The sequence below is a fragment of the Grammomys surdaster genome, unplaced genomic scaffold, assembly GCF_004785775.1.
Source record: "Grammomys surdaster isolate TR1022 unplaced genomic scaffold, NIH_TR_1.0 126182, whole genome shotgun sequence".
Classification (NCBI taxonomy): Eukaryota; Metazoa; Chordata; class Mammalia; order Rodentia; family Muridae; genus Grammomys; species Grammomys surdaster.
The window spans coordinates 7,218,083-7,232,517 of NW_021620988.1; the positions used below are offsets into that span (position 1 = coordinate 7,218,083).

At 34.5% G+C, this 14,435-nt stretch overlaps 1 protein-coding gene across 2 annotated transcripts in view; it reads right to left on the minus strand.

Moving 5' to 3' along the window:
• Positions 1-14,435, minus strand: part of Glra3 (glycine receptor alpha 3) — a 152,299-nt gene that overhangs the window by 92,100 nt on the left and 45,764 nt on the right. For both annotated transcript variants that reach the window (XM_028757752.1, XM_028757753.1), the window contains exon 3: positions 13,901-13,968. In XM_028757752.1, the coding sequence (XP_028613585.1) occupies positions 13,901-13,968 (68 nt within the window). The remainder of the gene's footprint in view (positions 1-13,900; positions 13,969-14,435) is intronic.

The window sequence follows — 14,435 nt, forward strand, 5'->3', positions numbered from 1 at the left end:
AGAGAGAGAGAGAGAGAGAGAGAGAGAGAGAGAGACAGAGACAGAGAGAGAGAGAGAGAGAGAGAGAGAAGGGAGAGAGACAAAGACAGAGACTGAGACAGAGAAATAGAAACAGAGCAATATTGTGAAAAGAAAGGAAAGGAAGGATATTTTCTCGTTCATAGATCTGGGGAGAGAAGAGAGTGGCATATTTCCAGGTGTATTTCCTGTCTCAGAGATAAAAATAATTTTACATTCAACTCAACTGATAAAATAAATGAGGTCACAAGTGAAGGTTGCCCATGATTTATTTGCAAATATTTGATGTATCTATTTAATATTGATAGATAGATGTTAAGAAGCTCATTTTTTTGTTGATTGAGTCCTTTAATATTGCTTTGTGACAGTATTATCTGTCTTATGATTTAGCTACTCTCTGGATGGTTGGCAATATTCCACAAGTAAAATCTAATTTATAAAAGGATTCTCCAGATTACAACACTAATGTGCTACTCAACTCATTTTGTGTTTTCTCCACAGAGTAAAAGGGTTATGTTTTCAAGTCTCCTTGAAAAGAGTTAAAAGAAACTGCTTTTGTTTTTTCAAGTTTTTTTTTATTGTTGTTGTTTTGTTGTTGGTGGTGTTTTCTGTTTGTTTTGTTGTTTTTTGTTTTGTTTTTGTTTTCTTTCATTGAATGTAAACCTAATCTCCAGGTTTTTGTTCAGAGAGGTAGAGAGAGGGAGAAGGAAAGGGAGATCCTGTCCAGTACAAACGTCCCATTTTCTATTAGTATTTTGAGTACACATACTATTTACCTCCTTCCTATATATACTGCATTTTACAATGTATAGGGGTACAGAGCCATGTTTTTGTCTCCCTGGCTTGTTTTGAACCCTTTTGCTACAAAGTCAGGCCAACTGATATTTTTGTAAACAGACTTGTACTGTTAATTCTCAGCCATCGAAAAGTGGCAGCAGGGTGGTTCAACAGTGCTTCACGGTTAGTGTTGATTTCTGCATGAGCTAGACTCAGTACCTAAGGATCCATGGAAACTGCTTGCTACATACTTACCACTAATTGACATAAAAGTAACACATTTTGATTGCTGCCAATCATTTTAGAGAACATAATCTCCAACCTTAGTTCCTATTTATTATTTGGAGAGTCAAATGATATTTTGCAGTGTATTTTTTTATGCCACAAAACAACTACAAAAAACTCAAAAAAACAAAACCAGTTTCTTTTAACTCTTTTCAAGGAGACTTGAAAACATAAAAAAACATGCATATTACCTTCTCTAAGTAAAGAGTTTGAGATGATTCCCATGAACTGTTCATGACGAGAGCCTGTCATTTGATGGGCAACAAAAGGTGTTTGACTGATCTACTGGCTAATAGTTATATACCAAGCATGCTTCTAAAGAGAACTGCAAAGATCTTAATTGCAAATTCAAGAGTAGAGAGAAGTGAATTAAATTGAGTGGCCTATACTTTTGCCTTTACATTTAACATAAAAGAATTCATCCAAAACCTTTTAAATATCTAATACTAGGAAATTAACATTTTAATCCATAGATCATAATGAAGCTCTAGCTAGACAAGCAGTACTCTAAAGGAGAGCAGTCAAAGAGATGAGGGGCTCCAACTGCTTCCCTCTCAACACATTTTTCTCTCTGAGCCATCAGCATCTTTTGTCTGTGGTGCATTTCTGTTTACCCCTGAAATTTAAAAAAAAAAGCTTTAAAACAATTTGTTTGTTTAACAATACCAAACTGCCACTAAGCAATCATGTATTTTGTAATATTTTTCGCAGGAAATTTAACACTAAAGTAAGATCTCCAGGGTCCCTTTTTGAGAGATGATGGTTAAGGCCTGTCTTGTGGACGAATATATCCAAGTGAGATTTATTCAGAGACTTGATGGAGGTCACTAAGGTGTGTAATAATTCCACACACCTATTTTCTGCAACTATTCCCATAAATGAGCCCATTTCTGGTTGATGCTTAGAAATGAGAGTTCAGAGCACATGCATGCTGCCTGTTACTGGTTACTCATGCATGGAATTAAAAGTATTCCAGACCAAAGATATTACTATACTTTGGGGTTGCTTTACTATTATAAAAGTAATGCAGTGAGGTCAAGATGTTAACAGATCCAATGTTAATATTAAAAGTCAATCCATATGTTTTTAGGCTATTCCTGAAAGAAGTGAAATGAGTTATTGAACCTAAATGTAACATAGGATTGCTCTCTGAATGCTATTATAGTACTCATAAAAGGTAAAAATGTCTTTATAGGAACTTATCTCATTGGCAACAGACTCAAAGGACCAAGCTGTTATTTCTTGCAAATGTTACAAAAGGACAAAGCAAGAGACTTCTCTTAAATTGTACACATTCCCTTCCAATTGTTATGAGAAATATATTACAGTGATTTTAATAAGTAATTGCTCTTTAATATTTTAGATTTAAAAACTGTTCCTGTCGAAGGGACAAATATCCCTCACAAGATACCCCAAGACCAAGTTATCAGCAAAAAAAAAAATTTATTGGCCCCAGAGGGACAAAAATCTGGGAATAAGTGACAAAATCAGGAGATAGAGGAAAAAGGAGAAGGGGAAGGGAAGAAGGGACAGGGATATTTGTCTTGAAGGGCATGAAGTGGGTAAAGAACTGCCTCCAGATAGAGGAGACAGGCATGGCCCATAGGCAAATGGTAGTTTATAAAGGGAAAGAGGGGAAATCACATGTTAGGTAGAGATGAATTGTTTTAAGTGAGCATATGAATTGAGGCAGAGGAAGTAGAATCTTTGATGGCTAGACTTCAATATTTCAATACCTGGTCCTTGGTAGTCAGCCTCAGAATGAGAAAGTGGTTAAAAAGGGAATAGACCTTGATGGTTAGCTTTAGGAATGTATCTATCTAGTAGTTTGAGCAAGGCCTGCCAGAGTCACGTTTGCTGTATGTGAGACTACTATAGCTCCTCCACGTATATCACTGTAAATACTGTAGAGTCTCTAATTTCTGGATGTATTTATTTCTTCATAGACAACTATGAAATTATCTTTGCATCAAGATTGCATGAAATCCAAATTCCTCTTGAGGAAGTAATGAACTCTATGGGAAGGTAAATCAGAAAAGGATGAGTACATTTAGAAATTATTAGCCTGACTTCATCTTATGTACAATGAAACATCTAACAAATATTTCAGGGGCCAAAGCACTGATTTAAGACTGGGACTGGGACTGGGACTCAAAACTGTAGGAACACATGAAATGACAAGAATAAAGTATCCTCTCTTCACCTGTGTCAATTATATTATAGCAAGCCATCTTTGCAGGGAAATATGCTCTGTCAGCCAGAATGGGAAAATTACCTGCAAATATGCAACAGCATGAAGTTAGAAGATAATTCATAATGAATACTATAAGAGTTTATAATGAGACAGCAAAACATGTCTCAGAGAGAACCATCGCTTTACAGATCCTGTGGTTACAAAATTTTAAGAAAACATTTAAGCAGAATATTAAAAAGAAAAAGAAAAGTTTGAAACCAAAATTGAGAACATTGTGATTCCATTGAAGTCCATTTCATAACTTTGCACTTGAAGCAAAGAGGCCAAGAAACCCAAGTAAATTAGATAAAAACAATTACAAATTTTCAGAAATATATTTGTCGATGCCAATTCTTAAATGCAGGAATTAAGGGGATGAAAACACAAGAATCTGAAGAGATAATATCATTGAAAATTTCATATGTGGAGGATACAGTACAGTAAGTTTTCTGAAACAATGACACAAAACTTGGCAAGATTCTTCTTCAAAGATGGATATTGGAGGCTAGAGGGATGGCTCAGTGGTTAAGAGCACAGGCTGAGCTTGTAGAGGAGCCAGGTTAAATTCTCAGAACCCATACAGTGGCCCATAGCCAACTAAAACTCTTGTTCTAAGGTATCTGATACCCTCTCTGATCTCTACAAGGACCTGACATGATATGATATAAATATCTTTTCACAATAAGAATAAAGATATAAAGTGATAAAATGATAAGTATTAATAAGTTCAGACAGCAGCAAAAATTTCCAACATAACCATCAAAAAACAAAGCTTATTTAAACTAATTGTGAGAAAGACCCCAAACACCAAGGCACCTACAAGAGAAATATAGAGAAGACATTTACAAAGATTTTATGAGTGGGAGTATTCCTTGACAAAGAAAGCTATGGCTAAGCTGGGCAATAGAGAAGTCAAAACAGGCCTACATGTGGTCAAGAAATGGAACTCATTGTTAAACGCCTTTGGGCAAGTAAAACTGTTGAGACAGCTTATAATAAATAATATGGGAGAAATAAGATTTACAGTAAGTATCCTAAAATAATATCAAAGAACAAACATTTCGAACTATTTTGGAAAAGTGTCATATTGGCATTGAATAAAATTTTCTAAGTATGTGAGAAAATGTAGTACATTATCATAAACTGAGGGTTATGACCAGAATACAATTGAGTTGCTCTTTGGAAATCAAACTATGCATTCTATAATCTTGCCAAAATAAAGGAGAAGTCACCCAATCATTTTACTCAATCCTGGATGTCACTGGATAAAATACAGTGTCATTTACAACCAAAACAAAATAACGACAATCAAAAATACCTTTTCCCCCTTTTTTATTGGTTTTTTAACTTATTTACATTTCAAATGTTATGCCTTTTCCAGTTTCTTCTTCATAAGCCCCCTATTGTCTCCTCCTTCCCCTCCCTCTATTGAGGGTGCTTCCCTACCTGTCCACCCACTCTTGCCTCAGCGCACTAGCATTCCTCTATTCTGGGTTATCGAGCCTCTGCAGGACCAAGGTGCTCACCTCCCAGTGATACCAGATAAGGCCATCCTCTGCTACATATCCAGCTGGAGCCATTGGTCTCCCCCTGTGTACTCTTTGGTTGGTGGTTTAGTCCTTGGGAGCTCCTGGGGGGTCTGGATGGTTGATATTGTTGTTCTTCCTATGAGGTTCAAACCCCCTTCAGCTCCTTTAGTTTTTGCCTTAACTTCTCCATTGGGGTGGAACTCAGTCCGATGTTGGGCTGCCTGCATCTGCTTCTGTATTGGTTAGGCTCTGGCAGAGCCTCTCAGGAGACAACTATATCAGGCTCCTGTCAGTATGCTCTTCTTGGCATCAGCATCTTACCAAGCAGGCTTAGGGCAATGGCAGGTAAAGGGGGTTGTCAAACATCAAGAACTCACTTTGATCTCTAGTTGCACTGGGTGAAAGAGAAACCTACTGTAGTGAGTGGTTCCCTGACCTTCACATAAGTGTAATGGTATTCAGACACATGCATACATAGAGATAGACACACAAACCTGCATGTACTCACACATGCACATACATAAATGCACAATAAAATAATTTTGAGAAAAACTTAACAAACAAAAAGTCTTGTATCTGATAAAAATAGTTTATGTGAAGTAACATTTAATGTGCTTTTAATGGAAATTTGTTGATTTATAAAATATTAATTCCACAGACACTTTACATAGTCATGGTTTTTAAGGATATCTTCATACAAGTATGTCAAGAGACTTCTACTACATTAATCCTCCTTTCTTCCAACAATTTATGTTAATTCACCTAATTCCTTTGGGTAATTTCTCATATATGTGATTGTTTGCATGTGTAAAATGTGATATTTATAAAAATAAAATATCTTCAAAAACAGATTATATATATTACTAGTCTTTCTGAGTACAGTTTATTACCCTTGATACAATAATCTCAAGTATGTCTATTTTCAAAGGAGATAATTTCAGTTTTTCTTTATAGATTAGTTATGCTCCTTATAGATATATTTTTACTGTACATCTGTAGATGGATCTCTCAGGTCATTCTGTAACTTGGTGTTTGTGTATAGTGCTGCAATGAACATTGATTGTTATATGTGTGACATGTTGACCTGGAATCCTTCTGGTAAATACACAGAACTTGATGATAAAGTGTTTCTACTGATTTCTTCAGTACCTGGATTAGTTTACATTCCCTACAACTGGATATCAGAAGTTCAGATTCCTCACAGCCTCACTAGAATTTAGTGTTTTATATTTTCTTAATGATAACAATTCTGTGTAGAATGAGATTAGTTCTTAGTATAGCTTTACTACACATGAACATACACACACAAGTAATTTTTACAAATATTCCCGAGTTATTAATTACTCTAAAATGAAAAGGGCTTATAAAAGATCTTTAATAAATATATAAATATTTAAGAATAAATGTAATCTACATAGCAAACTAAAAACATTTTTGAGAGTAACTGAAAAAGGAAAATAACTGAGAAATTATAAATAACAAACTAAATCATTGTGTTCATGAATTGAATACTTAATTTTTATTGTTTATTTGTATCAGTGTATTTAGCTTTATTCAAAAAGTATACTAAGTAATTACTCTTTTAAGACTGTGAAAATAAATTCTATTTTAGTTGAATGAGTAATATATAAAAAATACATAAATCATGATATATCAAAATATAGAATTTAACATGCAATTGTCCCTAGATATTCAAACTATAGGAAGAAATTGAGGAAACTTTCAGCCTATTGGAGACAAAGTTTATCTGACACCAGGCTAAATTTCTACAAGTATTTTTGTGTGCTTTTTGCTAAAATTGAGACATTATATCCAGCTGAAAATAGTCATTCTACTGTATTAGTTATAAATGAGTAATTAAAATGTATTTTTAATGTATATTTTTAAGAAATGAAGTATTTGTGTAAGGGAAATGCAAGACTCAGAAGAAGATGAAATTACTGTGAAACTGAATTCCCTAGAAATGTCAGAGAAGCAATATTCATAAAATCTCCACAACATAGCTACCTCAACGAGACGTTAACAAGGATGCCACCAATAGACGCTAACACGAAATGGGAAATCTCATGGCAGATAAAGAAGTAAGTCAACTAAGGAATAGTTCCTGGAAAAGAGGCCACCAATTGGTTGTCTAATGTGTATACATACAAGGAAAATTATACATACTGAGTTAGTCCTATTTGTATATTTAGGGAAATAGATACAATAGTAGTTAAAAAATGAGGCCATGGATTTATAAAAGAGTGAGGTACATGGATACATGGTGGAAGGAGGAAAGGGAAGGGAGACAGATGTAATTATATTTTAATTTCTAAAATAAAAAAATAATTATTTATAAAATAATAAAATCGGAAAACAGAAAAAATAAAAGAGACATGAAAGTAATTTGATATTAACTATGTATATGAATTCATTAGATGTTATGTTCTATTTTGAATGACGATATTCATCAAAGGACCCAGAGCAGTGGCTCAGTAGTTAACAGCAACTAATGCTCATGCAGAGGACCCTGGTTCAGATCGCAGAGCCCACATGTTGGCTCACAACCATCATAACTCCAGTTTCAGGTAATTTAATGCATTCTTTTGACCTCCACCAGCCCCATGTATATATGGTGCACATATATACATGCAGGCAAATAGTCTTGTGCACAAAATAGAATGAAAATTTCATGTTGAAGAGCAGGAAGCCATACAATAATTTTATGAACAAAATAATCATGGGAGACAGAGGGAGGAAGGAACTTGGGTGGGAGCGAGGAGGGAGAGGATAAAAACGGGGGGCAGGATCAGGTATGAGGGGATACAGGGGAAAAGCGCAGGGGGCCAGGAGACTGAATTGAAATATGGGTCGGTATGAGGTGAGGGGCAGAGGAAACGGTAGAAAGTCCCAGAGACCTGAGATGTGAGAGGCTTTTAGAACTCAACGGGAATGACCTTAGCCAAAAATGCCCAACAGTGGGGAGATGCAACCTGAAGAGACCACCTCTAGTAGAACGACATGGCCCCCACTTGAGGCAGCAACTACCCACCCATCTTCAAAAATTTTGACCCAGAATTGTTCCTGTCTAAAGGAAATGCAGGGACAAAAATTGAGCAGAGACTGAAAGAAAGGCCACATAGTGACCAGCCCAACTTGAATCCATCAAATGAGCACACACCGCACCCTGACACTATTACTGACACCATATTGTACTTGCAGACAAGACCACCCTGGCACAGCTGTCCTCTGAGAGGTTCTACCAGCAGCCGACTGAGACAAGTGCACATATTTACAGCCATCCATTGGATTGGCTCAGGGACTCCTATCGAAGAATTAGGGGAAGGACTGAAGGAGCTGAGGGGTTGGCAAACGCATAAGAAGAACAGTAATATCAACTAACCCCGACCCCTAAGAGCTCCCAGTGATTAAGCCAAAAACCAAGGAGCATACATTGCCTGGTCCATGGTCCCAGGTATATGTGCCTTGGCTGGTGTCCCTGAGAGACAATGGACTGAATCCTGTGGAATATTGATGCCTCAGGGATAAGGGATGCTGGTAGGGAAGGGTGGGGGAGTTGGGGAGCACTTTCTCAGAGGCTGTGGGAGGGGCACTAGGGTGAAGAATTCAGGGAAGGGGTCCAGGAAGGGGGCAACTTTTGGAATGTAAATAAATGAAATAATTTAATAAAAAATAAAAACATTATTATTGAGATTATACATTATTATTATTATTTATTATTATTATCCTGACCACAGTTTCCCTTCCCTCCTCTTCTCCAAGTCCTTACCTACTTCTCCTTTTCTCTTCAGAAAAGGGAAGGCCTCCCAGAGATACCATTCAAACATGACATATTAAGTTGCAGTGATATTAAGCACTTCTACTTATATTAAGGCTGGAAGAGACAACCCAGTATGAAAAAAGAAATATGGGTCCCAAAAGCAGGCAAAAGAGTCAGAGACAGCACCTGCTCTTTTTCTTTTTAGTTGTCTTAATAATTTTTTTATTGGATATTATATTTATTTCCATTTCAAATGTTATCTCCTTTCCTGGTTTCCGGTCTTTACACCCCCTATGTGATCTCCCTTCCCTATTTCTATGAGGGTGTTCCCCCACCTACTCACTCCACCTACATCTCACCTCCCTGACTTTTTTCTGCACTCCGGCATCAAGCCTTCACAGGACCAATGGCCTCTCTTCCTATGGATACCATCAAGGCCATTCTCTGTCATATATGCATCTGGAGACATGTGTACTCGTTGGTTGATAGTTTAGTCCCTGGGAGCATTTGGAGGGTCTGATTGGTTGATATTGTTTTTCTTCCTATGGGATTAAAAACCCCTTCTGCTCCTCTATCCCAAGTCCTCCATTGAGGTCCCCGTGCTCTGTTCAATGGTTGACTGCCAGCATCCGCATAGGACTTCCTTAAGTAGACCAAGCTATAAAACCGCAACATATCTGCAGAGGGCAAAGGTCAGAACCATGCAGGCTCCTTGATTGTTCATTCTCTCTGAGCCCCTATGAGCCTAGGTTAGTTGATCCTGTGGTTTTTCTTGTGGTGTCCTTGACCACTCTGGTTTCTACAATCCTTCCTATCTTCGGCTATGTATCTCTACCCTTGTTTCCATCCATTGCTGAATGAAGTCTCTCTGATGACAATTGGGTTAATATTGTCTCCAAATTCTATGAATTTAGCAAGGTAAGCATATGATTCTTCCCTTCCCTTTCCTCCCTCCAAACCCTCCTGTATATCTAACTTGCTCTGTTTCAAAATCATGGGCACTTTAACAGTAGTACAGGATAGTTATTTTGGAAACACATGTATAAATATGTATGTATATTTTGCCACATATATTATCACTAAATATTAAAATACCTCAGAGAGAGAGAGAGAGAGAGAGAGAGAGAGAGAGAGAGAGAGAGAGAGAGAGAGAGAGGGAATTAAATAACATAAATAACATAATTTGGATGTAAGTTTTGGTAATCTCCAAAATATAAATGTGAGCAAAGAAAGTAAAATTTGTGAATAGTTTTTCAGTATAGTCATTTGGTTTATATTTTCATACAAATACCAGGAAACTGATTTCAACTGACATCGAATGTTTCTTTTAAGTATTTAAAGAAACCACTCTTTAGACTGAAGTAAATAAATATAATTGGTCTGTATTATTCAATTTTATAGTACAGTGATGAGCATATTAGTTCTTATCATATTATCTATGAATTTTGATATGTCTAAAATTATTTGATGAAAATATTTTAAAAGAATCAATAGTTTAAAGATCCTATTAGCGTACGTGTAATTAAATTTTTGTCATGTTTCCTTCAAAAACCTGAATAATCTGATTGCTAGATGATCTAAAATAATACCCACAAGTACATACTCATTGCAGGAAGAAATATTGAAACTAGCCTTTGTATAAAAAAAATACACTTAACCATTTGAGAGTTCTCTGACAATACAATGACTTCATAATTTTCTTCAAATTCTTGTTATACATGTATGCATAGAAATGCATGAGAGTAGCTATTAAAACAGAACCTGAGTTTTTCTTTTTACTTTATAAAATACATTTATTTGTTAGTGTTGACAAAAAGATAAGTTTTAAAGGGTGAATACTGATTTTTAACCGCACAACAGAAACTTCTAGTTCTTTAACACATGTGTCAAAAGATGGATGTCAACTGTTTTCTTGGCTAGATAGTTAGGGCAATATATCCATTTGTTATACAGCTATAGATACATATCGAAACAACTATTTACCCATCTATGAGTTAAACTTAAAGCTCATTATAGAAGTGTTTCATCTTAGGATTTAAGTCTTATTTATTGCTCAGCTAATGATTGCAAGAATATATATCATTGTCATAGCAATCTTGGGCTTGGCTTTATAAAAGAACCGTAAGAACTTTTCATCATGGGGCCAAAGTACAGAATAGATGTGGTTTGCATACCCCACCCTCCCTCAACACACAAATATTATATAATAATACACCTTGATCTAAGAAGAGAATGTAAATATATTTTTAAAAGCTTTAAAAATAAAACATCTTGTAGTGAAAGAGTAATGCTAACTTCAGATGAGAACAATACTATCTATTGAAGTAGGAAGAGGCAATAGTTGATAAGTTCCATCCAGCAGAGGGAGACCAAATATTTGGGTTGTAGGAACAATGAACATATTTCATATGGTTTCTAAGCAAATATGTACATATATAGGATAATGACTTAATAATATTTTCATATGAATTCTTAGATACAAAGATTTGGAATAATTTGAAGCAATCTGGAATTACATTCATTTGAGTGGATAATTTTAATTTTATAAGCAGATTATATATAAAACATATTTGGAATAATGTGAATGTATTTAAAAATATGAGGATGGAAAGATGATTTGGTGGGTAAAAGCACTTGCTACCAACTCTGAAAACCAAAATTTACTCCTAACAAGTCACATGGTAGAGAAAAAAGCTCTACAACCACAAGTTGTTCTCTTTCCAGTCCATGTGTGCTCTGGTGTGAGTATGTGTGCATGTGGGTGGGCAAATACACACACAGAAGTAATAAAGTAAGTAAATAAAATAAAATAAAATATTAACATATTATTAGGATAAAATTAATTTTAAAATATTTTAACATATTAATAGCAGAAAATTTGTTTGACAAATACAGCCACTAAACAGTAGAATAGACTTAAGTTGCAGAGGAATGAGGATCAACATTGTGAATAAAATATAACATATTAATTAACTGGAAACAAAATAATTTATTATGCTTCTGATCAAATATATGAGCAAATTCCACTTTTCTCTATTCTTTTAGAGAAGAGTACCATATTTCAGCTATAGTAGCTGATACTATGAAACTTCTAAAACATCTAATCAGCATTTGAATGGAAACAATGGCATCTCATATTTAATAATATAGAAGAAAAAAGAAAGACATTAATCTAAAATACTTAATGAACACTAAATTTTCTTTACTAATATCTACTTATGCTTGCTCATGAATGTCAAAAACTGAGGGGCAGAACATTTACTAAAGGATATATGGGAATGGAAAGGATTCCTGTAAGAAGGACATAAAACTGAGCCATAGTTGCCACATCTCTATGTTCTCTATAATTTAGAAACAGTATGCAGAATACTAACAAACTTGGTGAGCACAGTCATATTGTAGCTATAAAGAATCACTTCATAAGGAAAGGAAATCTCTAGGAATCTGTCAGTAAGAGTTCCTCTATTTTATTCACTTCCTGTGACCGTACTTCACTAAATTCTCCAACTATTGTGAGAGGCATTTTCTAGAAGCAATCTTGCAAAGGAGAAATAAGAATGAAATGTATTTTCAGGATTTTAGGATTGCAATCCATGTATAGAATAAATGAGAACTAGAGGGTTGCCAGAGAATATAAATATAACTCAAGAAGTACACAGAAAAAAGCTAATTGTAGTTTTCATTTGATTATTTAGACAAAGCATATACACATGCAGGAATTGAGTTAGAGCTAAGATATCCAGTGAGAGTCTAGAATATGCTAGTCTGGAACAACTGCAGTTACTTTAAAGATAGACTTTTGACAGAATCACACTGTGCTTATATAAGAAGCCATATTATTTTCTGTTACATTAATACACATTTTTATTCTGTTAAAGATGACTACATTTTTTATCATGCATTAAAGTTTGATATTAAAGTTATTATTTTTCAATAATGCTTTTCTTGTAACTACATTGCATTTGGGGGGGACCGTGGAGATTTTGTTTAATGGTAAATATTGCACCTGTTTGAGGGAAATGGTAACTAAAGTGCTTTTATTCTGTGGAGATGAATTCATTTCTGTTAGGTATAAAACAACTGACAGAGAAATTAATTCACAGATTATCAATTACTAATTATTAGTCAGATATATTTCATAAGAAATTTCATTATGATGTGAGTCTGAAATGTGTAAAGGATTAGAATTTTCTGATAATAGATGTGAAAATATTAATTTTCAAGTTTTTATATGATATTTAAGTCTACTTGGGATATTAATGCAAATTTATTCTTGTTAAGTTTAAGAATGCAGTATAACTAGGTAATGAAAGAATCATAAAACTTATTTTAAATGTTGTCAGCTTGATAATTTTCCAGTTGCTCTGTAGTTCAATGACATACTTTTGCCTTTTTATATCAGCTAAACTCCTCAGTTAACGTTATAGTTCAAACAAGAAAATAAAACACAATACTTTATATTAATATCGAATAATCCAAAACAAAGCTGACCTATTATGATCAGACTTCTTTTCTAGGGTTTTATTAACAATTTTCTATGGTTCTCTTAGATAGCAATGTTAGATGAAGCTGCACAATAATTATTATTTTTGTAGGTTATTTTAGTTTTGAGTTGGTTTTGATTTGGGTACTGAAGTCTGAGCTTAAGTCTTCAGGGCCAGGGTTAGCACTGACATAAAACAGCATCTCACCAGTGCTCTGTTTTGTCTTTTACTTATTTTTTTTCATTTTGGTAGAGTCTCATTAAATTTCTTAGGCTAGCCTTCAATTCTCTCTGAAGTCCACCCAGCATTTGAACCTATAATCTTCTTGCCACAGACTCTTGAGTATCTGGGATTAGAAGCCTATATCTCTAGGAGCAGTGTCTACTATAAATCTTTATTATTATTTGGGAAAGTGCTTTATTCACTTGAGAAATGAATTTTGTAAGATACATTAATGTTGGTATAAATAGACTATAAGCATGCAGAAAAATTAAATATCAAGATATTTTTGTATATGCATACTGTGGCTATTAATGAGCACTGGAAATAAATAATCTGGTAGAGTTTTAATTTTAACTAGGAATTTAATTGCATTGGGTTGAATCAAGAAAGTCCAATCTTATGTTTAAGGTTTTTTTTTTAATTTTCTAATTAGACATTTCTAGATAGATATTATCTACAATTGATGGCAATTTAGCCTTTCTACTAATTTAATTTATTAAAATTTCTTTCTATCAAATTAAATTGAAAATTCTCAATAATGTAATTGCAAATTAATCCAGTTTGAAACTTGTTGCAGAGTGGACAGGCTTACCATAGTTGTCTCTGCGATGGAGCCAAAGCTGTTTATGAATATGTTGCACGTGACATTAACTGGAGGACCTGAAAAAAAGAAGAATGTCATAAAGGCTGATAGATGCTCACATAAAATATTTACAAGTAATCCTGTAATTTTCATTGAGGTATTCTTTATTTGTTCATAGACATGCAATGATAAAGGCAGTTACTCTGGAAGTCTGGATATACAGTTTCAAGTTTGTTATGTCTTTTGAATAATGACATTGGCTAGTATGTAAAAATTTATTCTAATGAATATAGAAAATGTATGTGACTGAATGGGTGTAAAAGTCTCTTTTCATACACCACAAAGACCAAATTGAACTAATTCTGGTTGATCTCAGGGTCTGCAATGCAAGAATGAAAGGAAAAGATGGAGTCTACTTACTTTAATCTTGAATTTGTAGCAGTTTTGTGACTATCTAGTAAATATAGTCTATGAGCTACTTCAGAGACATTCTACTGTTTCTTTCCCTGGGATGATGCTTTTCTGTCTTTGCATGTCTCCTAAA